Raw genomic sequence first — 27,227 nt, forward strand, 5'->3', positions numbered from 1 at the left:
GTGGAGTCTCCATCCTTGGAGATATTCAAAACCTGACGATATGGTCCTAAGCAATCAGCTCTAGCTGCCCCTGCTTTGAGTAGAGGAGTTGGACTACATGTTCTCCAGAGGTCCCTTCTAACTTCTGCAGTCCTGTGAATTTTAAAGAAAGTGAATTTTGAAGACACGGAAATATCTGTGTCCTTTTTCTTGTACTCACAGTTAAAGCCAAAGCTATCTCTACCAGGGATGTATCAAGTAACAAACACACCTGTGAGTGATGTAAGAGGACGTAACAATGAAAACCACACCAGTATTACACAAAACATCTCCGAAGATTTTAATGGGGACATTGACTGGAAAATTCAGATGAGGAAAACACAGAGCATTAACACATTAGCAATTAATGACACATTTTGCGAAGAAAAAATTTAGGAAAGACGAGGGGAATACTGGGAAAACACAATCATGACCAAGACCCATAACATGACTACCCTAACACAAGTCAAGAGCTGACATGAAGCATCAACAGTCTTTACTGTCAGCCTGCACATGGCCAGGCACTCTGAACACAGACTTAAATTGGATCGATTTCAGCACCAGTGAAAAAGGATGGCTTTTTTCTGCTCTCAAACATATCTTTTGTTATGTCAAACAAATACCGAAAATTTTAACAGTCCTGTTTTCTTCTTCCCCCCACAATGCTCCCTGAACTGAACCGTGTGTTTAACTTTGCCAGGTTAGCAGCTGAACACAGAAAAATGTCTTTGCCCACTTTTATTTCCACACTTTGGAGAAAAGTGATTACTTGTAACTTTTCTCACAAGAAGGACTAAAAGGAATTCTTAGAAAAAAATAAAACACCAGAAAAGGACAGGAGGTGATTTGTAACCCAAGCTTTCAAATCTACTGAAGAGATCTATTCATGTTAGAGCTTTCCTACTGCCCAAATTGGATGCAATTTCAAAATTCTACACCCATTTAATAAATCTTGCTCCTGCATAGATGCACTTTAATGAGTTACCTTCTACTACTGTGTGGAAATATAGGAATTTATTTTTGTTGACTTGCTATAATGAAGTTTTATTGAAAGTGTAGGGTGTTTGCGATATACACTCAGTCCTGTGCATAATTTGGACAGAGGTATTTGGTTCTTCCTAATAACCACTCCATTTTGACACCTGGCACAATCCAAGATTGAATTATTATCTGATCTATATTAAGTTAGCTATATAATAAAGAAATGCATACGAAATTGCATTTTTCTGAAGCACAACAACATATTCTCTCTTCCAGGACAGAAAACAGCCTCTGCTCTCAGTAGTTAACAGAAAATTAGTCAATCATGTGAAAAAAATAAATATTAAGACTGTTTTAAAGCTCCTAGATCTCTATTTCTGAATAGCAAATGTTTTAAAACATTACTTAGTACAGTTTAAGAATCTAGAACATTCTTTATAAAACTATATCAGATTAAAAATAAATATCTGTTGCTCAGTCTTCAGGCAAAATACTGGACTTACGCATCATTCATTCCCTTCCCAGAGTTCAATGCATGAGCACACATTTACTGTAAAACCCACAGACTTTACCTAGAAACCAGGTATCTTCAAGAAAAAAAATATCTCACTTATACATAAAATATAAGTTCGCAATTTCAGCCATGATTCTTTTTATATTAAAATTCTTGTATTTGCAACTACTATTACCAAACAACTTTAAGATATTCCTTGATATGTATTAACATAAATATCACCACCCAGTTCAATAACATTGTACCAAAGCTTTTGTTTTAAGCCTCTTCAGTGCTAACAGTCAAGAGCTGGGACTAGATAGTCAACTGACCTTCAGAACATACAGATCAATAAAAATATTTTTATTATTGTTTTTCTCATTCTCAGGCAGCATTTTTTTCAAAGTCCTTCAATAAGCAAACGCAGACGCTATGTTGCAGGTTCTACTGTATCAATGTCTTCCTTCTTTGCACCCTCCTCTCGGTTTTTGCCCTGTTGCAGGGTGAACACCGACGGGCCCAGCCTTAGGATCTTCCCACTGCCGAGGCATTCATCGCCCTTGTAGAACACAGCAAACTAGGAGATGAAAACAGGGAAAGTATTTTTCAGCTTCTGCAACTGCAGGCTGTGCAATGCCTGCTGGACAGTGACTGTATGCATTTATGTTTGTTCTAGCCAAATCTCAAGAAAAAAAAAAAAAAAAGAAAAATGTACAGGAATTGCCGACTCACAAGAGTCTAAATGTCAGTATGTTAGTAGGAATTCCCTCATGAACTTCTGCAAGATTATCTGAAAACTCTTCAGTTACTGTGGTGGAATGTTTTGTTCCAAAAAGCTTCCTTTCCCAGGGGAGATGACACACATAAATTCACCTGCATTTTCACTGGACTTTCCTTTGACAACTCTGCCCAGGCTACCACGGCACTTCTCAAAAAAGGAGGGGACCAAGGTAGCCTGCTGTTAAGGACTACTGAGACAATCCACCTGGAGGAAGCAGCTGGGACTCATGTGCAGGTTTGTGAAGGAGAGGAGGAGCACAGACCTCCCGGCCTGTCCCTCTGAGGAAAAAAAAACAGTTACAGGCTCCAGGCACTCAGGGGTTTCTCAGACCTACCATCCGCTCTGGCAGGAGTCTTCACAGCTCAGCTCGCTTCTCTTACTTCGTCCCTCTCTGTTACAAACAGCCCTCAGACAATTGGCCTCAGGATGTATCCCACAGAGGCCCAGTTTTGGGGCATGCAGGAGATGTTTGAAACCCTTTAATTCATAATGGGACGGAGCATACCCTTCTATCAGTGGTGCTGAGAGGCATCACTGCACATTGCCCATCCTGGAAAATGAGGGTTGCTGAACACAGACCCTCACTAAACAAATTTGAATGCTAAACCCACATGACACAACCTAACGACTTCTAAAATCTATTTCTTGAGGACAACAGATACCATTTCTGCATATAAAACTGATTATCCAAAATCTTTTCGTATACTTCTAAAATTACCTTAAGCTGGAAACAAACATCTTGTAAAGTAGTGGATGAATAACCAAAATAAAACTAACTGCTCTCACATGCAAATAAATCACCTATTTTGCTCCAGCTATTAAAAACACTTCTCTGTTTTACTAGTTACTCTATTTTAACACCCCAAAATGGAAAGAAAGTCACTTTAATAACTCACCTGCCCAGGTGTGAGAGCTCTTGTTGGCTTCACCAGTGTCACCCACACACTCCCATCTTGGTTCAGAGTCAGCACACAAGGCACTGGAGCAGAAAATGGCCAAACACCTGCCAGTTAATCCTTATGTTCACATTAAAACAAAACCAACTTTCATCACCAGGTTAAACAGATCTAAGTCAACACACCACCACACAGAATTGTTTGATAAAGCTACTACAGAAACAGAAAGGCAAACCAAACATTTCAGCTGTTTCTGCAAAACTACACTGAACACAATACTAGAATAAAAAAAAATGAATAAAAAAATAAAAAAGCCACAAGAAAAACAGAACAAGGTTTGATTACCCAGTGCCATCTGGTGCTGAAACCTGAAATGACATTCCATCATTTTATCCCTAACGAGCTCTGCGGGAGGTTCCTCTGCTATCCAGTGCACTCGATTTGTCCGCAACAGGTCTCTGTACAGAGCAGGGTGATTTGTTGATGGTGCCTGCAAATACAACGTTCACTCAGTGGTGATGTTTTTGCCAAAGAGCCTAGGACTGCTGTGAAGTAAAGCATGAAATAGAGAAGCAGCATCAAGCTACAACAAAATAAAGGCAAAATGAGTACAAAATCAAGAATTTATTAGCATTTACCAGCTTCCAGGTGGAAGCCTTTAATGAAATAATATGCTAAAGCAAGCCTGAATTATTTGTCAGTCCTCTACATCTCAAGAGCTATGTCACTTATATTTTTTTCTCCAGTCCTATTTCTGCCTTCTTCAGGCTGAGTTCAGATCCCTTGTTGATTTGTAACACTCTTCCTTTCGTTCTAGAAGCAAAAAGTGTATTTCTAGTGCTGCAATATAATGAAGAAGCTCTTTCATTTGGCAGAAAAAATACACAAGACAGTATATGTTTATAATATAGGCTACGCTACAAATCAAATCTTCAGTATCCCACTTCTGGACAGGGACTGTCCTTAGAACTCAAGAAAGAACATTATAAATGCAATCCCTCATACTTGTTTTTTTTTTTTTTTTACCCTCCAAAACCTACTGCTGTCATATGAGAAATAAAATTGAAGATGCAAGTCAGACATCTTCACTGAAATCAAGAGGATGTGCCTTGCAGAAAAGCAGAATTTAAAACCTTCGAGTCGTTTCTCACAATGGGAAAAAGCAGGGAGAAGCACTGTGCGAAAACAAGGGTAAATCTCATATTTTGTACATCATTACTGAACGAAATCAAAGTCTGTATAAAGGGTGGCCTGCCAAGCCCCAGTCACTCCTTTGTTGGGAAGGTGTTGCACACACACAGCCTTAAATTCTTAGTGGTCCTGTCTGCTTCCTCTCACCTCTGTTTTGATTACAATTTTTTTCCCCCTCAGGCAAGTCTGCAAGTAGCAACACACCTCATTATAATCATGTCAGTATCAAAATAACAACTTTAAGAACAGCAGGAAACATTAACGAAGCTGGTGAGGTGCAGAGCTCCAATCATCTCCTATGATTAGTCATTAAAACGCCAATGATTCACAATATTATATTCTGCCTCAGTTTTCAAAATGATAAAACTGTATTATTGGCTGCTACCTCCTTTACCCAAAAAACAAAATAGCAAAACATAGCGAACCAAGACAATACACATTTTATGTACTGTGTCACAATTATTACAGAAAACTCTTATTTTTAGAGTAAAAAATGAGAGCTCAGTAGGCTGGTTGAGTTTTTCCGGTGTTTGCCATTTAACTGGAAAAAGCTTGCTGCCAACATCTAAGGCAATCTTCCACTCAGCAGCCAGTCTGGACAAGGTGTTTGAAACCCGCAGATGCGGCGCTAGCTGGCACTTGTTTCCCCCAGCAGCAGAGCCAGGAATTCTGCCCAAACTCAGATCACATTCCGTAGAGCAGGAGTCATGAAATGCTTGCATGAGGCATTCACAACACCAGTGTTAATTAACTCACCACAAAGATATCTCCAGTGCTGACATCTTTATCTACAACAAACCAAGCATCCTTCACATTTGTTAGCCCAGCCCTCTGGCCTATTGTGTAGAGGAACCAACCTAAAAAACAGGAAAATGGAGGGTTGCTAGCATCTTTTAATCTTTTACTTTCAAAAAATAATTTAAAATGTATTCAAAGCAAAGCTTTTTTTTTTTTTTTTTTTTTTTTTTAATATATTAAAAGCCAAAACTTTACCACTAAGCAAAGAATAAAGAACCAAGTGCTTTAGAGAAGCGTGCCAATCACAAGTTAAGACAACATCTACCTGAAAGTTTCTATCTGTACCTGAAGCACACGATTTCAAACTAATCCATTTCTATTGTGGTACTCTTACAAGAGACAAACATTTCTCTATTTCAGTTTCAACTTGTGGTTTTGCTATCTTTCAGTCTTAGTATTTCCCCTTACTAGGGGTTTCAAGGTTGTACATGCTGTACAGAGCAAGTTTTCCATGATTATTAGAGAAATCAAACTAGCAAAAATCTTTGGAATTTCACAAAAACTTTGTTCTCCTAAATGTAAGCAATATTTCTCTAAAAGCAGTTATCAAGGTGGGTTAGCCAATTACCTTTGTGTGTTCCCAGCACCTTCTTATCCTCAATGGAAACAAAGTTCCCTGGTCGAGGTTCTAAATACTACCAAATAGGAAGAGATTTAAGTCACAAGATGATCTCCAAACAAAATGTGATTCAAGTTCTGTCACTGAGCTCTCTTGGAGTTGGAAAATAGCTGTTCAACAAGCAAGCACCGTTCAAGCAGCTTTCTGCTTCTTCCCTCAGGCTGCCTGAGGGAGAAAAGCAGGAGGGGCAGTCCCTATCAGCACTAATTCTGTGCTTCACTCCCCCCATCCTCATCTATGGCAGGGAACAGCAGGTTTCAACCATTTGCCCCTCTCGTATCCCAGTCGCATGTCAGAGCCTAGCAGCTATGCACAGGTGGAGGGGCAGGGGCGAGCTTCCTCATACAGGTTGCTGGTGTTACCTTCTGGTAGGCTTGGGACTGCCAAGGGAGATGCTACAAAGTGCCAGCCACCAGCTGGCAGAGATTCTTCTGTAGACAGAACCAGAACAGAACACAGACATTGCCGTAGGTTTAATGTTACTCACCTCAAGAAGGAATTTCTTGAAGTTTCTTTCACCAATGAAACAAACTCCCATACTCTGAAAAGGAAATGCGGTACTGAATCCATAAAAAGCAGAGAAAAACACTGGAAGTAACGCATATTACTTATGTAATCTCATAAAAAGAACAAACCCACAACATCTTCTCCAACATATGTAAACAACTCCTATACAGTATCAGTGAGAGCCACGAGCACAGAAGAGAAATAATAAATTTAGAACGTGTTCAGTAAAGGCATAGGTTAAAACATTGGTGACTACGTCGTAGATATATTATAAACATAAGTCTCTTTCAGATAACATACAAAACTGACAAATTATGTAGACTCAGTCTATGTCTTGAAGTAAAACTTAAATAAGAATTGTCTGAAATACCAAAGTCAGCTAGTCACCAAAGTCAACTGCGGCAGGGGAGTTTTAGGTTAGATGTTAGGAAGAACTTCTTCACTGAAAGGGTTGTGAGGCACTGGAACAGGCTGCCCAGGGAAGTGGTGGAGTCACCATCCCTGGAAGTCTTCAAAAGACGTTTAGATGTAGAGCTTAGGGAAATGGTTTAGTGGGGATTGTTAGCGTTAGGTAGAGGTTGGACTCGATGATCTTGAGGTCTCTTCCAACCTAGAAATTCTGTGATTCTGTAAATAAACAGATTTTCCTTTCAGTTACTGCCTACATTCTTCAGATAACCATTTACGTGGAGAAATACGAACATTTCGAGCAGTCAAGACCATATCAACCTACAATTGCTGCCTGCATCACGTTTGTTAGGATCAAATCATGAAGTGTAAGCTCTTAGCCAGGGAAACAGATTTATTTATTTATTTATTTAGACAAAGTGACTGAAGAACAGTGTGACCCAGTCTCTGTGAAGGCATATTCAGAAACACTTCTAGTGCAGAAGCCCTTGAAAGCTACAGGAAATAAACATCAAGGCTTCTCACCTGCTGTAACAGAACACTTTCCTTAAGGCTTACAGCTTCCTCTTACACTCACCCCCACCTTAGCTCTTCTCAGACACAATGGCACACAAATTATCTGCCAGCTAAAATACAGAACTAACCGCAAGCTCATAAAAGTACTTTTAAGCAGGCAGACAACTATAAAACTGCTTCCCAACCTATTCTATTATTGTTTGCTTAAACAGCTGATTTCTCAGAGATTAAGGTTCAGGAAGTTCAGAAAAGTCCATTTCGGAGAGAAATACAAATCAAAAGAGTTTAAGTGTTACCATGCCTCTTTTTTCTTTAGCACATGATGAAGGCCATGTTCCGATGCTATCTTCTTTACGAAGCTTTTTGTTAAATCCCCTAAAGGAAAAATGGTTTTCCTCAAAGCATCCTGGGAGACCTGACTTAGAAAGAAGGTCTGGTCTTTAAAGAGGTCAGCTCCTTGAAGAAGTTTTACAGCTGCAAAGCACAAAACACAAAAAACAATTCAGTAACTGCCTTTAATATCTCAACTTCCTTTAGCATTTCGTTCAGTAATCAACACTTTAATTTTTATTATTTTCAAATACATGTGAGAGACAGCATTGTTCAGGATTTTCAAAATCTAATTGAAAATGTTTGAGTATTTCCTTACCCCTGAAAAGGTACAGAAACATTCTGATCTTGTACAACGCAGAATCTGAAAGAGTCTTACACTGCCTGATCTATTACACTACTGCAAGTTTCTCTTGCAAGGACATCAACAGTATGGAAGATGAAAACAGCTTTCATGTTTCATGTGAAAGGGAGAATGAATATTGAAACATGCTAGAGCATCCTGTTCTTAAAATAAATCAATTTTTGCACAGAAATCACACTGCTATAACTCAGTGATTTGAACAGCCATCGCAGCTATTTCCAATAGATGATCTAAGGAGAGGAGTTTGACTTCCTTCTTTCATATAAAAAGTGAACAGTAAATGAAGCCTCCTGATAACCCAGATGAAATAAATTCAGTGCAGTTTTTCAGTCATGTTCTGTCCACTTTCTTTAAGAGCTCATACCTCTGGGGAGGTACAAACTCTACTGATGCATTTCTCAGCTCAAGTGAACACTTACTACAGGCCAGTAGCTCAGTCACAACTGTTACAAATTCTCAGTAACAGGGCAGGAAGCCTGCTTAGAATATTACAAGATATTACAACTGAATCAGGCTGCCACAAGGACAGACCATTGGTCCCACTGGAGATGTTTCAACTTCCCAGAAATAAAATCCAAAACAACAAATCATATAAAGCCCCTCAAGTCCAGAACAAAGGAACAGAAGTCAAGAAGCTGTAATATACAAACATCACTGTGGCAGGTTTGCAAGAGAGGTAGTCTGCAGGTTTCTTTTCCTTTGGGTGTACTATGTGCTTCACCAGAGCTTCAGCTGAGTTATTTTCCTGCCTTATGGCCCACAGCAGAGCTGTTTGGGAGATGCCCACATTGCCATCCAAACCGCAATAGTTCCATGCAGAGTCAGACCCAGAACAGCATTAATCAAGCTGGCTCAGGTACTGGTAACAACAGAACCACTGCGGTGCAGGTATCAACTTCTGATTATGTACAGCCACAGGCAGCCTATTAAAGTGAAGAGCAAAACCTGCTGCTGCTGTTAGTACCTTTGCTGAGCTGGGAATTGCAGCCTTAAAAACATCTACACATGCTGCACTTGTACCTTCCAATTTCAGCATAGGCAGAACCTTAATCTGCCTGGGAAAATCTGGCTTCTACAGGAGAACGGAGAAGGCACTGAATGAAAGATTCTTTTTTCTGCCAGTAAAATAATACAGAGTCCAATTACCGTATAAAACAATGTTATTAATTTTAATGTTTCAAAGGTCTTAAATCTGAAGATACTACCTAAGCATATCCCCACGATAAGGTTTATCTATGCTATATACTGAATAGCCAAAGAAGGCATTCATGAAAATAGAAGAAACACATCGAGTAATTTTTACACAAGTCACTGAAAAACTTGACAAATATTTCCTGAAATACTTCTCCAGGGTATGGAAGATAGCCCTGTCTCCGTAATCCACATTACAGCTCCTCTAGAATGCTGATTACTCCTGAAATGCTCATTCTTACCCCTCTGCACCTGGATTAGCAAATGTAACACTTGACTGGTCAGTGTAATTCTCAGTGAGGCAAATCTCCTGTTTTTGCCCAATCAGCCTTCTAGAGGCTGGGGTTTAAACAGTAATCAGCACATGTGAAGTTGCTCACTTCCCCCATTATGTGACACAAAATATAGTTTAAATTTCTCTTTGATACCTGGGATGAAATATAAAACCACTTACTATTTCTAACTTCAAACCGGTTTCGGAAAAGCCCTTGTGGTCTTTTAGTATATTTCTGTTTAAAAACTTCCTCATCCTCCAGTGACGTCCTAGCGTAATGCCCAGTAGCAATTGCATCAGCTCCTAGCAAGGAAAAAAAAAGGCAAAACATAAACAAAAAACTCACAAAGGCACATATTTGAAATTCACAGCGTAAAGCAGGGCTATAAACATCTAGGAAAAAAGCAGAAAACAATGAAGGAAGAAGCCTAAGTCTAATACTAAGAAGTCTTATACATCACAGTCCTGCTATTTAATCAACATGAACTGTTCATCAGCATGTTGGAACTTGTGTTTTTGTACTTTAAGGAACACCTAAGAATGTAAAATTTAATGCTCAGGTCAATATGCATCCCTGATTTAAACCTATTCCTACATATATAATAGTAAATTCAATCCCAAATACTTTGCAAATATTGAAATACTGCTACAGAGATGCACAATTTATGCATACAAGTGAATTCCTGTTTTTCCCCACCTTTCCAAAAGCTGCTACCATCTTAGCACATCCCCCACATATGCTATGTACTGACACACTTCAAAAAGCCTTACCTAGGTTATCCATAGCATAGTGAAGAAAGTAGTTGAATTTTATATGCTTGTTACACACAATATCAGGATTAGGCGTCCTTCCCAATTCATATTCTTTTAAGAAGTCACTGTAAAATAAAGAGTCACGTGTATATTAACATTATTAACATCACATAATACTCTCCAAGACTGGAAGATCTGCTAAACATGAAAACTTGAGACCCAGTCATATGAAGCATTTTATGCAAGAGATAAAATATCCATTAGCTTTTAACCTATAAAAAACAATGCTACAGACTGAGGGCATGGTCAAAATCTAACTCACAATCTTGTACTGTACCGCTGATTTATTAAACTACCATTACTCGGGGGAGACATGGCTATGCACTGTGCACATCCTACTCATCCCTTACAAAGTACTTTTCAGAATTAAACAAGCTTAATCAATTTTTCAAAGCAGCTGAGCAGTGCAGCATGCACCAGAAGATATTGTGTTTCATCTGCAAGGACACTACCTTAATCTGTAAGAGCATATGATAAGCAGTCATGGGACCTTGCCTTAACTTTCATAGACATTTTTCCTGCTTCCCCCCACCTCAAAAAATAAGTACAGTTTCTCATAGCCGAGTTCTAGTTTTCACACTTTCATGCAACTAAACTGCTTAGCGTTGTTTGCTTGAAAACATTTAATTACTAATAAAATTAAACTAGCATACAGTGATGCACAGAGCAGAAGGCCCAATGTTTGCTTTATTTTGCTTGCCCTTGGTGGTCACTCAAGTCAAGAGGGATGAAGGGCAGAGCGTGGTAAACCATCTTTACCTGTATTTAAAAGACCTATTGAATCTCTCTGATGCAAAGACATAGAACAGACTCTGTACAAACCATGGGAAAGACAAGACCTGAGATACTTCTCTTGATAAAAGGTATTTTTTACTGAATAATCCTTTAAAGAGAAACTTCAGGGAACAAATTCAAGCTCAACGATGACAGTAAGGAAAAAAGGCTTCTGGAACAAACCAAAATGCTGTACTAATAAATGATGAGAAGCAAAAGAGGAAAGCTGATCTTCTGTGACCTTTAATTCATCATTTACAGCCATCCCCCACCCCACACGAGTTTTGATACCATTCATTCATTCTGTCGCACCAAGAGGGAAAACAGAGTGAGCCTTCCCAGATCAGGACCATTTTCTTCACTGACTGTAAAAGTTTTGTGCTTAACTTGATGCCACTGCAATGTGGCACAGAAACAGAACAACCAGGTTACTCCTTAGTTTCTTCGAAGACAAGTTAACAACAGCACTACTTAAAGAAGGATGAAGATGAGCTTATGTTGAATAAGTAGAAGAGAAACTTGGTTGTTACATCAATATTTCCCTTTTTCTCCCTTCCAATAAAATCTTTCTGCTTTCTCCATGCATAATTTTCTTCCATTACAGTGGAACAAAGCCATAGGAAGAGCAAATTTGAACATCCACTTTAAAGAACAACTTCAAATTTGTCAGAAATTTTAATAAGGCTAAGTCATGATTGCTCTGTGGTAAACTGGATTCAGTATATATTAATATAATGTACAATGCACTGCATAAATTACATAAAACAAACAAGGGTAATAGCATCCCATAACATAATTTTTCCTCAAGCTTACGATAAGGTTGGGCCAGTACGTAGGAAAAAGAAATGAGCTGCAACAATGGAATTACTACACATTTGTAATAACTGTGGATAAACCTATTAATTTCAAAATTAATGAGTACATTAAAACCAGTATTTCTCTCATTCATGTGATGTTAAACATGAACGAGGACACAATTCTGCGTTTAAGGAGCATCAGTACTTCCTTTTAGCACCGATAACACCACAATAAGCTGCCTTTGCCATCCTCACTTTTCACAGGAACAGGGCACTACGTTCATCTATTTCCGAAAGGCCACCTGTTTCAGTGGGTTTCTACCTGAACACTTCGTTCCAGTACTCCTTCACGTAGGAAACCTGGTGGAAAGGGATGTCGAGCTTCTGGCAGACCCGGTAAGCATCTTCACAGTCTCTGTCGACGGAGCAAGCTCCCTGCTCATCCAGAGGGTCCCAGTTCTTCATGAAGACGCCCGTCACTTGGTAGCCTACCAAGGGAAGGCAGGGAGTGACTGATAAACTCAAACTCTTATGGGGTGGGCTTTCAAATTGTGTTTTTCAAGGCAACCGCGTCCTTCATACGTGAGAAACCCCGCATTACGCATGCAGCCTGTCAGGAGTTCCGCAGCAGTGCTACCACATATTATTTTTGCTGAGGGCAGGGCGATGGCTGGCACCCAGATCAGCCGTTTATGAAACCCCTCACGGTGACACCACACAACGCGGAGTCGCTCCGGCTCCCCCCGCCCTGCCTCCCGCTCTCCCCCTCAGCCCCGGGGGGACCCGGCGGGGCCCCGGCCGCCCTCTCCCACCTCGGCGCCTCAGCAGCAGCGCTGCCACGGCGCTGTCCACCCCGCCGGACACGGCGCAGGCGACATGGCGACCCCCCGCCGCCCTCAGCATCGCCACGGCCACAATCGGCCCGGCCCGGCTCCACCGCCCCTTCCTCCCCGCCGCCCGCCCCTTCCGCCGCCATGGCCCCGGGGGCGGGATTGGCGTGAGGGGAGTGGGGCTTGGCCGCAGCTGGCGAGCCCGGGGAGGTTTTTTTGGGCACCGGGGGTTATCTGAGGTGGGTGGAGCAGGTGTTATTAAGGTAATTAAGGTGTGAAAGTTAGAGGAGGTTGCCTGAATTTGCTGCCCTTGACCCCCTACGCAGTCAGTGGGAGCCACCCCTGCCAGCTGCTCACCGGCAGCAGGACTCCAGTTGTACCGGACAAACCAAGCCCCGGTTACACCCGGTGAAAATATTAATGTCTAGGATCGACTGCTTCACGTTCGTCACTATTTAATGAGCCAGGAGCTGTGCCACAGGCTGCAGGTCAGGGCAGCCCACCCCCATTCTGGACTAATCACTGTGAAGTTTGGGCAAGTGGGATGGATATATCTACATGCCTAGCTCTCCTTCAGCTCTCAGGGAATCCCAAAACTATTCAGCTAGCCAGATGCCTGCTTTAGGACCTTGCAGTGCAGCTGACACAGCCCACTGAGAATTGCCAGTAAAATAGTTATTGTTAGGTGTCAGTTAAGCACAGTTGTGGGGCATGACCATAACAGTTGATAGTCACTGTTTCTGAAATAGGGCATAACCTGATTTGAAAGAAAATCACGAATACACCAATAAGGTGAGAAAGAGTGTGTGTGGCATTTCCTTGGTGGTTGTTTTTGTTTTTCAAGTCTCTCTCTTTGTTTTCATTTGGAACTGTACAAAGAACTGATTTCTGGTCCCTGCTGAAAGGTTATATAAAGACATGGTTTGAGTATTGCTTTAACTGAGCAGCACTGACTCATAAGTGAAAGTTTAATAAATGCCTTGGTTATCCATCTCATTTTTTGCAGAGGGAAAGCAGGAACAACCAAAAAAAAAAGTATACACATTCTACATGACTGTGGGTCACACTTAGTAGGAGGAGGTGGCATGGTTGTTCCCTCTGACTCAGAATGTCTTCACAACCTTGCCAAAGTCTTGGTTCACAAGTCTGACACTGCAGCAACCACAGGAAAGGTAAAAAGTAAAGTACCTCCAGCTAAAGCAGCCTTGTTCAACATGAGTGTTTACCAAACTTCCCTGAACACTTTCTCCTATTTAGACTGTTGGTCTCAAAGTTACCCATGGGTAGGATATTTCCAGAAGCTGATTACCTTTTATACATTGACATACTAAGCTAATATATGCACAGCAGAAGCTTCTGGTCTCCAAAACAGGTATCTCACTTCAACAGTTATGCTACTATTGCGTACATTTTCATTTCCACTCACCTCTCTGTATTTAAAGTTTCCACATATCATGAAAGTGTTGCAAACTCTATTTTTTTTGCTATTTGAAAGGGAGAAATTTAAGTCTTCAAATGTCAAGACCAAGCCATCTGGCAATAACATGCTGTTGCTTTCTTCTTTGAATCATACAACCATTCAGCTAATAACATTAGTATATTCCACTAATTCAACAGTAAAGAATTTATTTCCTGACTTGCAATAGTTTTGCATTAAAAACTGAAATCCACTAGTTTCACCTGCATTTTAAGATTTTAGTGAAATGCTAAAATAGTCTGACCAAATCCTGTAAAAAAGGTTCCTATTTTGTAGGAAAGTTTGTTAGTTAAACCAATTTATTTTTAAGTTACATCTTCATTGCACATAGGAAATAGAGGCAAAGGACAACTAGTAGGAAACTTTAAAAAAGGCAGGCTTCCAATACAGAGACTATCCCTGACTTAAGTTTAAATACGCCGTTAAGGTTTTCCTCATGGATATACCACGTCAGATTGAGTTTTACTGTATAAGGACTGTTAGAATTCTATTGCTACAGCATTTCAACATTCATCTTCATAAAGCTGTGTGAGTGAAGAGTAGCACCTAAGACTTTAAAAATCACAGATACTGGGAACTCTTCATTGCAGTCCAAGTTCAGAACTTCAGCAGAGGGGAATCCAGATTTTCTTTGTTTACATCAGGACTCAGAGTGATAAGAGGAGAACTCAAATCAATTAACTGAAAGAAAATAAACGATAAAGTTTAACACCACTAATAATGTACAAAGAGCTAGTCTCTATTAACATTCTAAATTTTCGTTTAGAATTCCTATTAGTATCCAAAGTACAGATACAAGCACTGTGCTCAAGCATTAAGGTTCAGATTAGTATTTTAAAAAAAAAAAAGATCTAGCTCATTCTTAGACAAGCACAAGCTTCTCAAAGCTTCTTACAAGGTAGATATTCCCCCATGCTTACCTTTAAAAACCTAAAATGCTTTTAGGTTTCACTACTATGCATATTCAAGTGACACTATCATCCAGGCAGGGCAGAGCATTTCTGAACTCCTCTACACATAGCCCCAAACATCATATGAAGTCAGACTTCTGTGATCCTCTTTTGAGGATGCTTTGAAGTTTTAAAGTGCCTGATATTAAATTGATCTCAAGTACATCTAATGTCAGAGGCTACATCCTCATAGTTACCACCATTCATCTGAAAGCATCTGGAGGAATGCACCTTTTGTACAAAAAAAAAAATTGCCAAGAAATTCTTGTCAAATTTAGACTGGGTTCCAACACATCTTCCAGATGAGGAGGGGTTTAGGAGAGGAGTTACACAGGAGAGACAGACTTGTAGTCACCATGCTTACTCTACTGAAGACAATTCACTTCCTGCTTCAGGAACAGTTTCATTCTTTAACAAATACTTTAAGCATTAGGCTCTTCTCCAGCCTCCTCCTCTTTCTTATTTGCAAACTGTTCACTCAGCTCTAGTTCAGTGCACATAGATTTTAAACATTATGTTCTTTACTGAAGAGCAGATTAACATCCGGCATCATACTGAACATATTGAGCTGGTATTAATTCCTACACTACTGTAGAGCTGCTCTGCAGACAAGCATATGCAGCCACCTGACGTTTTTCTGCTAGCATATCTGCACCAGTTTGTTATTTTTTTCTCCAGAGGACATGAATACAACTTACCTTTACCTGCCCTGAGAACGTAGGCTTTAGGGGAATAATCTTATTGAACTCAGGTGTATTGGAAAGATCAATCAGAGGTCTACTTTCACATTCCAAAGCTTCCGGGGGAGATTTATCTACTTCAATATCTATCAGTAACACCTGAAAAAAAAATAGTTCAAGGTTTTCTTCTGTTTTCCATGCTTCCTTCATAAGCACTTATATAGTCAATTTGGTTTACACAGCTATAATAATCACAGGACAGGTTTAGTTTAAAGTTTGGGTATTTTTCTTGCAGGATTGTTTGCACACATTATGAAAACTCAGCTTTTGTTCTGCTAATGGCTAGCACCACAAATAGGGAAGTTACAGTAAGGCAAAGCAAAAGAAATCTGGAACATAAAACATTTTTTTTCCTTGTAAATTAAGTCAAATTTAGAACATAAGAGTAATAAAAATATTTAAGACTTGACTACAGTTGCACAATGTTACTTAGCCAATTAAAATATTTAAACAAAATCTGAAGAGCTCCAGACTTTGTTACATTTTGTCTGGCTTAGCTTCTCTATCCAGGTACTAAGTAATTCTGTAACAGATACTTCAAGTCTGTCAGTAGGTCAAGCTAATGCAGTAAGAAACTGACACAATAACATGTAATTCATCTACAGCTTTTATTCTACGCCTGAATACTTGGAAACCTATAGCCACATTTTGACAGGTTAATAGGTCTGAACTGGTACATCTGAAAGATTTTTTCCTTAATACCTGTTGAGTGCCAGCTTTCAACATGAAGCCAGATTAATTTTACTGACAGTGGGGATAACACAGCATTTGCTGGACTAAGTAGGTGACAGTTAACTAAGTTTATTGCTACATGAACTTTGGGGTTTAATCCTTAAGCATTGTATGTAGATTTGCATCGCTGCTAAGCAACTGTATTTCTCTACTTCAGTGCATTTTTTTCCTCTAAAAAGCTTGAGCTTTGTGTTAGGAGCCACCCTGTGACACTGCTTCCCTAACCGAATCCAAAGACTTTGCAGTGCTTATCTAGAAGTTTAATTGTACAACCTGCAAGTATGTGACCACTTGGCTTTGACACAGGATTAAACAGTGTATAAACCTAAATGTTCAGTACTAGAAGTAGGCACTAGAGGGTGCACACTTCAAGCTAACCCATTTTTAATGGTGTGTACTGAAGTGTTTTTTCCTACTTATCCCTTGGCTTGAATTAATTTATTTTCAAGCAGTTTTAGTTCTGTAGAAAAACGGATTCTCATTTCTTACCTCCTTAGTTTGTTTCTCTTCAGCCAGCTGATTTTGTACTTCAGCCTCTTTTGATTTTTCTTCTATTTCTGTTGCAGGTTTTTCTGGTGAGAAGTCAAGCATAAGAGGCAGCACGGGTGGAGGAGATATATCATCTTCTGAGGAAGGTATTTGTGCATCCTTCACCTGTTTAGAACTAGGGAGAAGAACATGGGCTGAGTTCTTTACTCAGCAGGAAATATGAAAGACAGATAAAGTCAAACTGTTCCAGAAAAGCTGCAGCACTCTAACTTCATTTTCTCTTTTTCTTCACCCCAAGTTTTAATGGCTATACAGCTTCCCATATTTTGATCCAAAAGCATGCTAGTTAATTGAAAAATACAAAATATCTTGTGCTGCAATAAATTTATAGCCTATAGCAAAGAAGTGAGCTAGGATGGTGAAGACTTTAATCTTAAATTGACATATACATGCTGTCTGTTTCACACATCGGTTTTTGTAAAGAATTGTAATCTTGAAGATTACAGAAATTTTGTTTCGTTGAGAGAAAAAGACTATTTGGGATGTTTAGCTTAAGTAACATGACAAAGTAGGAATGATGCCTGATCTCTTAGAGTGTTCACCACCACCAAACCTGAAGCAAGCCTGCAAGTGTATATATGGCACTTGTGAGAAGATGCTGAGTTAATAAGAAGGCAATAACATTCTCTTCACAGAAAACCTGCTGTTGCTAACTACCTGCATAGGATTCCCCCTTTGTACAAGCCATTACATCAATGGAAATCTCAAACTGAAGCTGTCAACTAAATCCTTGACCTTTTGACTGATGCTTCCAAGGAATTTTACAGAACCATTAGCGACAGCATGGGGCAAAATTAATTTTATCTACTTAATTCTCTTCAACAAAAGACAATAGCAAAAAAAAAAAAAACCACCAGCTAAAAATCTGGTTTTCAGTCAAAGCATCAGACACAAGCTTTAAGTTGCCCACTAGCTCAAGAAATACAAGTAATTCCTATAGTTCTTTAATGTTGGTTTATCTGAAGGCTGACAGTATTTTACTAATCACAAGATACACACACACACACGTCCTATACAGCATCTAAATGCTCAAGTGCTATATTCTCACATTTAGCTGAGAACCCTGAAGCCTGAAAGTCATTAAACTTTATTCAGAGGCAGTTTGCCTACAATACTTAGTTTTGGGGGGATGGTGGTGGTGTTCCTTACCCATTTGTATGCGTTTTCTTGGTAGAAAAGCTAGAGCTTTGAATAGATGCAACACATGGAGAAGATGCCATTCTTGGTGCAGTTCTAGGAGTCGCTGCTGGAAATCCCGAGATACGACGGACAGGTGTGGGTAAGGCAGACTGTTTCAGACTGGCAGGAGTCACAGAGACAGACCTCTCACGAACACCAGAATTCTGAAATACCCCATCTTCTGAAGCTTTCACAGGAGTGCTGACTGCCATGGCACTAAGAAAGGAACACATGCTAACCAAAAGCTCCTAGAAACAGTTTTATTCAAAAATTTTTTTTTTTTTAAACCAGACAATAGAAATCAATTAGCCTTTGTTCAATAAAAGAATGGCAATATTGTGAAGTCAATAACTACATTACTGTAGGGACTTCACAATCCTTCCATGAACAACTCTAGTTTAGCCCTACAAAAGTGACCCTCTTTCTCAAGTGCTTTGGTTGTAGTGTTTTTTTAATTTTGAAATTGGTTCCTATAACCATTAACACAGCCTAACCTGGAGGGTCTTAAGGGGCTAGAGGAAGTTTCTTTCAAAGTAGTTAGAACTTTTAAAGATTGTTGCAACAACCGTCCATGTTGCATTCTAAGTATACTTTGGTACATTCAACCTGGACCTACCTTCCAATTGTGCCACAAAACGTTAATCCAAGAGATGGTGCTACTTTTGGTGCCAACTTGTTTGGTGTTGTATCTAAAAAGAAACACTTCGTTAATTGCTATTCACATTCGTATTGCTTTTTATAACTACAGATACCTTTTGATTAAAATACCTGTTTCTACCAAGAGGTAGATAGAAGTATGGTGAAATGAACAACAAGCAATCAAAGGAACATTTAACAGCCAAGTCAGTAGAAGACAGGCCATGTAAAGCATATGCTTACCTCCAGCTTTCACTGGACCCTTATTTTGACTTGGAAGAACGGACAAAACTCTAGACTTGGGCTTCTGAAACAGGCTTCCTTTTATTGCACTTCCATCTTTACTTTGTTGGCATAGCTTACGCAGATTGGGAAGAGAGCTCATCCTCTGAATTCCACTGCCTACAGTATCAGATGACATTGCAGAAGCTGAAGGTTTAGCCAGGCTTACAGCACTAGATTGTTTGGGAGTACTAGCTGATCTTTCTTGCTTGCTGGATCTCTCAGTGCTGACAGACTGCAGAGATGACACCCTAGTAGGTCTGACCAGGGCCAGCCTATTCGTACCAGTTGAAAGTTTAGAGCCACTCATGCTAGCTTTTGAAGATGTGCTTGATTTTCCTGAAATAGAAAGACAACAAGCAATGATTCAGAAATAACAAGTTTTTGGCTAATCAAAATGATTAAGCTCACACAGGAAAACAGCAATTTATATTCAAACAACTCAGGTTTAAAGACAAAATATACAACTGTTGAAAACTTACTCCCTGAACACTCAGTGTTGTTTGCTTTGGAAACTCTTCTCACCAACTACCCGAATTACTGCAATTAAGTCAAATAATACTCTTCAAAGAATGCCAAAACAGCTAGCAGATCCAAGTTAGATTTTCAGCATTTTTGCTCTGCAGAGTTGGGATCATTCCCTTAAACAGACATTTAGTGGTTAATGCTTTAAGTTATGCCGATTAACAGCACAACCTGAACTACTCCATAGGTGCTTTTTTCAGTTTTCAGTATGGTTCTTACTTCTTCTACAGAAAGCAACCTACAGACTAGGATGAATCTTGACTAGATACTTCCTCTCATAAAAATTCTTACCAAGGCTTAACTTCTACTGATACCTTATAGTCTGTCCAGAAAAAGTACATGATAAAAATTTGCTGTAATTTGGCATATTGCTACATCTACAAGAAGTGTGGTGACATCTGTCAGTGCTTTTAGGAGACTTTTTTCTTGATCCTCTGAGGCTTCCTGTAAGGGTCAAATTAATATCCTTACTACAGTAAGGAATAAAAAACCTGAATACAACGAAGAGGATTATCTCCAGAGTCTTTTCAATCTGCTTGAATTTTTATTAGTCTTACAGAAACTCAGTACCTGGAACTAGGCTTTCCATCTCACTTCTGTAGTTCCAGGTGTTTTGTATTGGTTGTTTTCTTTTTTAAATTCAAGTTGGATAAGCTTACAACATTCAGAAGCTCACACGCTTGGCTATAATAAAAGATAGCACACAACAAAAGCTGGTTTCCTGAGGCATTGCTTACTTTCTAGCTGTGTCACTCACATGCAGGTATCATGCATACCTGAATGTATTTATCACCAGCAATAGAAGCTTAAAATTTTATCTTTAGTCCACAGGGATTTATTTGGGTAGCCTAAAAAATATTATTCTCCACTCAAAACATTTCTTACTGCTTGGATGTACTAGACACCATTAAAAACATTCAAACCCACAGGCCAAGAGACACTTATCTACTTCAGAATTGATTTCTGTAGTAAGAGCATTTACCATTCTTTCCTATGGGAGAAATGGGCAAACTTGAGTTCAGGCTGGAAGCTGACAAAGATGACGAGGAACTAGTTTTCCATGGGAGTCGACTGGCAACACCAGGAAGTTTCAGATGTGTTTTCTTGAGATCAGGCTGAATCAGAAGATATCATTTGTGAGCAGAAAGATTATTCAACACATTACTCTGCTATGCTTCTGCTGGGCATTACAGTAATTTGCTAGTGACCATTGGAAAAATTCTTTTCTCAAATTACAGTTTAAAAAGTGAATTTTCGTGGAAACAGTTCATTATAACTGGGTCGTTATATAGAACTGGAATACAAGATCTAGGAACATGATTTCTATTTCTGCCAGAAACCTAAGTGTAGACTTAAAAGGACTTTCTGTATCTTACTTATCCTCTTGTAAATATTATACAGGACTCCTACAAACTTCTCTGCACTATTTTAATTAAGTAGATGCCACAACACTGAGTAATTTTTCAGGACCATAGGGCTATGCTGTCATGTGAGGGTGAACAAATACCTTCTGTTAAATACACTGCCATCTACTTAGAAGCAAGCAAGCTACTGCCACTTACAGAAAGGCCAACTAGATGGCAACCAGTCCCCACAAGTGCACACGAGCCAAACCCAACACCAAGTTCCACTGATCTGTCTTCTGCTACACATCTCATGCCTTCTTCCTTCTACCTTTCTACACCACCCACACCATCCTCAAGGAAACTGCAGCACCATACTGAAAGAAGTGTAAAGCAGCAGAGTAGTGGCACCCAGGGCTAAGCAGATGTCTACAGCTGCAAATGAAATGACAGCTGTAGGTTTCCTTCCTGCTAGGAAGTTACGGCAGCCTTTTCAGGTAGTACTACACACTGCTGCTTACAGCAAACTGCCAATCCCTTATCTGCAGCTCGTGCTTTAAAAACAAAGGCAGTGCTTACTACTCCAATGCATTTTAGTTGCTCTCAAGTATGTTCATTGTGTTATTGACATAGAAGACACAGTCAAGATGACAATTACAGCATAGGAGCTACCTTTCCTTGAACCCATCACATGCAGAAATACAGGTTTAAATAAGAAAGCAAGCTAGATTCGGTTTTGTCATCTTACAGGAGCATCACAAAGACAAATTTCATATTAAGAATGCTTGCCATTACCTTACTTGGTGCAGGAAGGACTTTTTTGCCTTGCACTGAGGAACTGCCACTGAACGAAGACTCAAAGACATCTGAAGCAGCACTTGATTTATCAGAAGTTAGATCTTCAGATGATCCCACGCTGGTCACATCTCTTTTTGCAGAAGTACTAGGTTTTCCTTGTTTGGGCTGCAAATTTCAACACAACATTTTAAAAGCCGCAAGTGTTTCTAGAAACCACTACAAAGGTTTTGCTCAAGCTGTTTTGTTAAGAAACCAAGACAATAGACAATAAACCAGCTGTTGAATCCAGTCAAGCCCTTACTTAGTCTTTATACCATATAGTTTATCTTAGATTAGCAAGTATATTTGGTAAGTTATTAGAACAGCCTTGAACAGATTAGAAATCAACCAAATGACAGTTCTGCAACTGTCATCAGCACACTTCATGTAATCATGTTTACCTGCATGCTGTAATGGCTGTTTTTTAACACCTTTAAGATCACCATTTAATGTGTACTCTTCTGCTTTACTCTAAACTTGCAAAGGATGAGACTATAATAGTAGATCGCATTATCTGAAGTGCCTATTTAGGCTGGCAATAGTGTAAAATTTGGCTACTTAAAGCATTAAGTCTGTGCTTTTTCTTAAAGCACCTGAAAAAAAAAATCTTCCATTTTTATAGGTGATGGAAATTTCCCATTTTTAGTAAAATCTGGATTACATAATGGAACCTAAGTCATAAAATACAGAGCATTAAAATCCAGAAGGTATACTAGACTGGGATTTGTATGCACAAGGTCACTAGCAAACACCTGTTCCCTTACAATTCTGATAATTTTTCCTAGAATTCTATTTTCAGTTTGTCCCATAGCCACAACCTAAATCTTATACCACTCATCAGTCCTTCCCACAATTGGGGAAGAGATATGAACAAGATCCAGAACTAAAAAAAAAAATCCTGTCATATCAAAATAATTTGCATTTTTCCTTAGCTCCCTTGACGAGTTATCAGCACAAACCCATTTTTGCACAGTAAGTTGCAAAGAACAGACAGTAATTTTACAAGCAGAAACAAACCACCAAACAACAGCATTTAAACAGAAGCCAGGAATAAAGGTATTCCCCAAAACAGAATACAATGGAAAAGAAGTTTGCCAGCAGTTACTCTACATTGCCATAATAGGTAAAGTAGCTGGCTTCTAAACTATACTACCTGCCCACTTTTCTTTTGAACGTGCAAATTTCCTGCCTGAGGATTTTAAGAAGTAGAAAAACCCCAGAAGATTAAAGTTAACTTATAAAAATAAAAACCTTGTAGGCAGTTTAAGTGTTCCTGTAAAAAAGGGCATGTTTAAGGAAATCATTACCCAGATATGTCTTTACCTTTTCTACAGTCAACATAATGCTCTTTCCAAGAGTAGCTGAAGGCTTAGCCATTGGCAGTTTGCCAGCTGCTTTCTTATTTTTTTCTTTAGTTTTCTGTTCTTGGGTCAGAGGGGTGCCAGTGATTTTTGCAGGAGATAAATGAATTTTGACGGGGCTTCTGTCTGAAGGAGTATGAAGAACGTACGTTTCGTTACCTGACAAAAGTTTATCTGATCCCTTCTGAAAACCAGGCGGCAGATTTGATGCTGGGCTATCCCACACGCAGTACGTCTCCCTCTTAACAGCCCTGGGACTTTGCTCTATATTTTCATTTCTCAGTATTTTTAGCTTTGATTTTGAGTCCTCAACAAATTTTTCTATAGTCTGCTTTTCCTGTTCTTCTGCCTGGCTTATTTTATCCTGTTCAGTCTTACTTCCTCTTTCTATTTGCAGAGCTAACAAGTGAGCTTCTTTGAAAATTTGCACAAATTTCTCTCCTGTCAGTGGGCTCCACATGAGTTTCTCATCAGAAGCAGGTTCACTCCTTTCAGTGCTTCTTTTTGCTTCAATACTGACAGCAATACATTTTTCTTTGTGTCCCAAAGGTCCAACAAAAACTTCATCTTCATTTCCACTATAAAGAAAAATAAGTAAATCAAGAGCTTGTTATGTATGTGTTAAAAGGTTTATTTACCTGTATGCACTTAACATACCTCGCAGGAGAGAGTGAAAGGTCAAAATCAAACTTCTCATCAGTCAGAAGAGGAATGTCTGAAACTACAACAACTTCATTAGAATTCTGTCTGTGTAGATTTTCAATAAAAATTACTACATTGTGTTTTTGTAACTCTGTGAAGCCAATGTCAGATGGCAAAGGACATTTTAGTTGTCAGGTTTATGTAACTTCTTTGAACATGTTTTTTATTATTTTAAAGGTACAGCTGCAAATATGATCATAATTGTGACAGATTCCCAAACATCATGAAAGATCTAGACAGTAACTTCTAAGCATCCATACCAGGAGCATGGGATCTGACTGTGGGAAAGGGTTATCAGCAGCCCCCAATCACGAAAATTGAGAATACATAATCAAAAGCTAGATGACAAGCCAGACATCCAGTCAGTCAGTTCTCTTCCAGTTGAGACCGCTACATAACATTAAGACAAGGCAATGAGAAGAAGTTTTCCTGTTCACTAATATATACACTGAATACTAATTGAATCAGCAGCAGGCAGATAAGGAAAAGAGAAGAGCTCAGATTGGGTATATAGGAGAAAAGTTGATGACCTCGTGTCACCCACATCACTGCATACTCTAAAAACCAGAGTTCCACAAAATCCTGAGGACATTTAAGCCTGAAACCGGCAATGAAGAAAAGAAGTACACAAAACAAGATGCAAAGCAATTACAAGAGGTCTAACAATCTGAACTGTCTTAATTTTTAATGAGGAATAGCTAGAAAATATCCCATTATCTCTTCCACCTACCATCGCTCATGCAAATACCCAGTTTTTCTTCAATCACACAACTTGAGTGACGTGATACTGTTTCCTTTCCTTCCTCCATAGTGTCTAAAAAACAAAGAATTACCTATGCAGTTGGGTTTAAAAAGCAACAATTAGGTCACAGATTTCTTTTGTTACCACCAACTTAGTAAGGAGGTGAACATTCTGTTTGAAGATCCTGTATTGGGTTTACGTAGCAAGGTTTTGATAGCGGGGGGGCTGCAGGAGTGGCCTCTGTGAGATGTGCCCAGCAGCTGCCCCATGTCAGATACAGGCCAGTTCCAGCCAGCTCCAAAAGGGCCCACTGCTGGCCAGAGCAGAGCCAGTAAGTGATGATGGTTGTGCCTCTGTGAGGGCAGATTTAACAACAGGGAAAAAAACAAACTGCTACACAACAGCTGCTGGGAGAGAGGAGTGAGGAACAGCCCTACAGACACCAAGGTCAGTGCAGGAGGACAGGAGGTGCTCCAGGTGCCAGAGCAGAATCATGGAATATCCCGAGTTGGAAGGGACCCATAAGGATCATTGAGTCCAACTCCACCATGAAGTTTCTTAAGCTTCATCTGAAGCTTCCCTGCAGCCTGTGGAGCCCCTTCCATCAGATTTTCTCCCCTTTTCCCTTTGAGGGGTGAGAGTGGCAGAGCTCAGCTGGGTAAAACCATCACACACCCATATATGTAATGGTGAGTGACAGCCACATAAACATGGCTTACGAGAAAGATCTCACCACACTCTTTTGAAATGAAGTATTGAATTATCTGATTATATATATATACACACGTTTAAACATATAGATATATATCCATATGAATACATGTGGATAGATATAGACCATATAAATACATACGGTTCTGCAACCTTTATAAAAAGCTTTCAAACACGGCAGTGATGCCTAAGACTCATGAAATTCCTTAATTCCTTAAACGAAATTCCTTAAGAACTTCGAAGCTCTACAGCTAGACTCACACAACTGAGGTGGGCAACGTTCCTAGAGCCCTGTACCAGAACCCCACCGCCCCCAAGGCTACGAGCACCTTCCACAGCTCTAAATTAAAAATAAATCAGCCGGGATATATATTTAAAATAATAATAATAATAAAGCCCAGCCCCCCTCAGCGGGCCCTTCTCCACACGGCGCCCACCCGTCCCCCCTCAGCCGCCTCACCTCCGCGGGGCTGCCGTTTGAAATGGCGGCCCCCTCACGTGACGCCCCCCGCGCGCCCTCATTGGCCCGTTCGAACGATACGGCTTCGCCTCGGGGCATTGTGGGGGTTGTAGTTGGCCGCGGGACCCCGGCGGCTCCCACAGCGGCCAGTTTTTAACAAATTAAACACACGTAATTAGTCACCTGCAATTAGGATGGCTCCCCTGGAGAGTCACAGGGTCTTCAGGGGCTGCTGTGGCGCACATGCCCAAGGCGGTTGCTCCTCCTGCTCCACTTGGGCGCACACACCTGGCTGCCCCTCAACACTTGACACCCCTCAAGTTCAGGGGCTTGAAATGTCATCCCCGCTTCTTGTTCACCTGCCTGACCCCGGCAGCATGCACACAAGGGAAAAATCCCGTGCAGGGAGGTTACAAGGAGCTATGACCTTCCTGGATGTCAATCCCTGTCAGCGCCAGCTGAAATGGGCTGTCTGATCAATGCGGTAGGTTTAGAATAATGCCACTAAGAAACACCAGGACAACGCCGCTTTTTAACAGTTCTAACCAAAACGCAGCATGGCTGAGGCTGGCAGGGCCCTCTGGTGCCAGCTGCTCCAAGCCCTGCCCAAGCAGGGACACCCAGAGCAGGCTGCCCAGGACCACGTCCAGGCAGCTTCTGAAGGTCTCCAAGGACAGAGACTATACACCACGTCTCAGGGCAACCTGTGCCAGTGCTCAGTCACCCACACGATAAAGAAGTGCTTCCTGATGTTCAGGCAGCGCCTCCTGTGTTGTGCCCATTACCTCTTGACATATAATCCTGTGCTACACAGCGCTCAGGGTTGTCTCCTAAGATATATATGGGTTTACATTGTTTCAGAAATAAAAGTCAAGTGGTGTATTCTTTTCTGAGCGTTCGAGTATGACTATCTAAATCATTGGATTGGAATTTAGGAGCTGAATGACAATAATTAATCATGACCTGCAGATTTTCATATAGGCAAAGAAAATATTGTGTAACTCTATCTCTATCTGGCCACCAATTCTGGTGTCTTTCACTGTTGATGGAGACTTCAAAGCAGTATATATGCAACTTGAGTGTTATTACAAATGTCCTATTTCTTGTCTTATCAACAGTAAATGAATGGGACTAATAGGCTACCAGGCTGAAAATTAACATGCTCATGTCCCTCCATCTCTCCCTCTCTCCCCATCACCCAGCAAAAGTACCTGAGTCTCTCCTGGCAGGCGCTTGTCAGTGAGGTGGGAATTGTCTGGTTTTGTTGCTTGTAAAAAGGACAAATCTTTGCTAATTAAGAATTGCTATCTTTCAACTTCTGGCTTTTTCTCTCAGGATTTTATAGCTGTTCCCTTTTGTGTTTTTCTCATGGGTCCCTGAATTACTATTACTGATGTAACCATTTCAATTCTATGCTTTT

The 27,227-nt window shown here is 40.1% G+C and overlaps 2 protein-coding genes across 2 annotated transcripts; both read right to left on the minus strand.

The window, feature by feature from the left end:
* Positions 1–295: 295 nt before the first annotated feature.
* TRMU (tRNA mitochondrial 2-thiouridylase) lies at positions 296–12,686 on the minus strand. Its single transcript, XM_084296683.1, has 11 exons — positions 12,564–12,686; positions 12,074–12,239; positions 10,139–10,245; positions 9,548–9,670; positions 7,510–7,682; positions 6,265–6,318; positions 5,727–5,793; positions 5,117–5,217; positions 3,515–3,659; positions 3,170–3,252; positions 296–2,069 (listed from the first exon to the last, which is right to left on the minus strand). The coding sequence occupies exons 1-11, from the start codon at positions 12,652–12,654 to the stop codon at positions 1,923–1,925; spliced, it is 1,257 nt and encodes a 418-aa protein (XP_084152809.1). The 5' UTR covers positions 12,655–12,686; the 3' UTR covers positions 296–1,922.
* Positions 12,687–14,339: 1,653 nt separating this feature from the next.
* On the minus strand, positions 14,340–24,704 carry GTSE1 (G2 and S-phase expressed 1). The gene is made up of 11 exons (XM_084281652.1): positions 24,625–24,704; positions 23,850–23,913; positions 23,155–23,770; positions 21,790–21,957; positions 20,634–20,766; positions 19,088–19,465; positions 18,825–18,897; positions 18,179–18,424; positions 16,970–17,144; positions 15,707–15,847; positions 14,340–14,739 (listed from the first exon to the last, which is right to left on the minus strand). The coding sequence occupies exons 1-11, from the start codon at positions 24,701–24,703 to the stop codon at positions 14,656–14,658; spliced, it is 2,157 nt and encodes a 718-aa protein (XP_084137778.1). The 5' UTR covers position 24,704; the 3' UTR covers positions 14,340–14,655.
* Positions 24,705–27,227: the final 2,523 nt, after the last annotated feature.

Source organism: Netta rufina (genome assembly GCF_964035555.1).
Source record: "Netta rufina genome assembly, chromosome: 1".
Lineage (NCBI taxonomy): Eukaryota > Metazoa > Chordata > Aves > Anseriformes > Anatidae > Netta > Netta rufina.

Bases quoted from the DNA above. Each gene is read 5' to 3' on its own strand.
- TRMU (XM_084296683.1), bottom strand. From the start codon at position 12,654: ATGCTGAGGGCGGCGGGGGGTCGCCATGTCGCCTGCGCCGTGTCCGGC. The intron at 5,794-6,264 runs GTGAGTAACATT...CCTATTTGGTAG, and splicing joins TCAAGAAATTCCTTCTTGAG to TATTTAGAACCTCGACCAGG. The intron at 3,660-5,116 runs GTGAGTTAATTA...TTGTATTTGCAG, and splicing joins GCACTGGAGATATCTTTGTG to GCACCATCAACAAATCACCC.
- GTSE1 (XM_084281652.1), bottom strand. From the start codon at position 24,703: ATGGAGGAAGGAAAGGAAACAGTATCACGTCACTCAAGTTGTGTGATT. The intron at 17,145-18,178 runs GTAAGGAACACC...TCTTCTCCCTAG, and splicing joins AAGAAAACGCATACAAATGG to TTCTAAACAGGTGAAGGATG. The intron at 14,740-15,706 runs GTAAGTTGTATT...ATTTTCTTTCAG, and splicing joins CGTTCTCAGGGCAGGTAAAG to TTAATTGATTTGAGTTCTCC.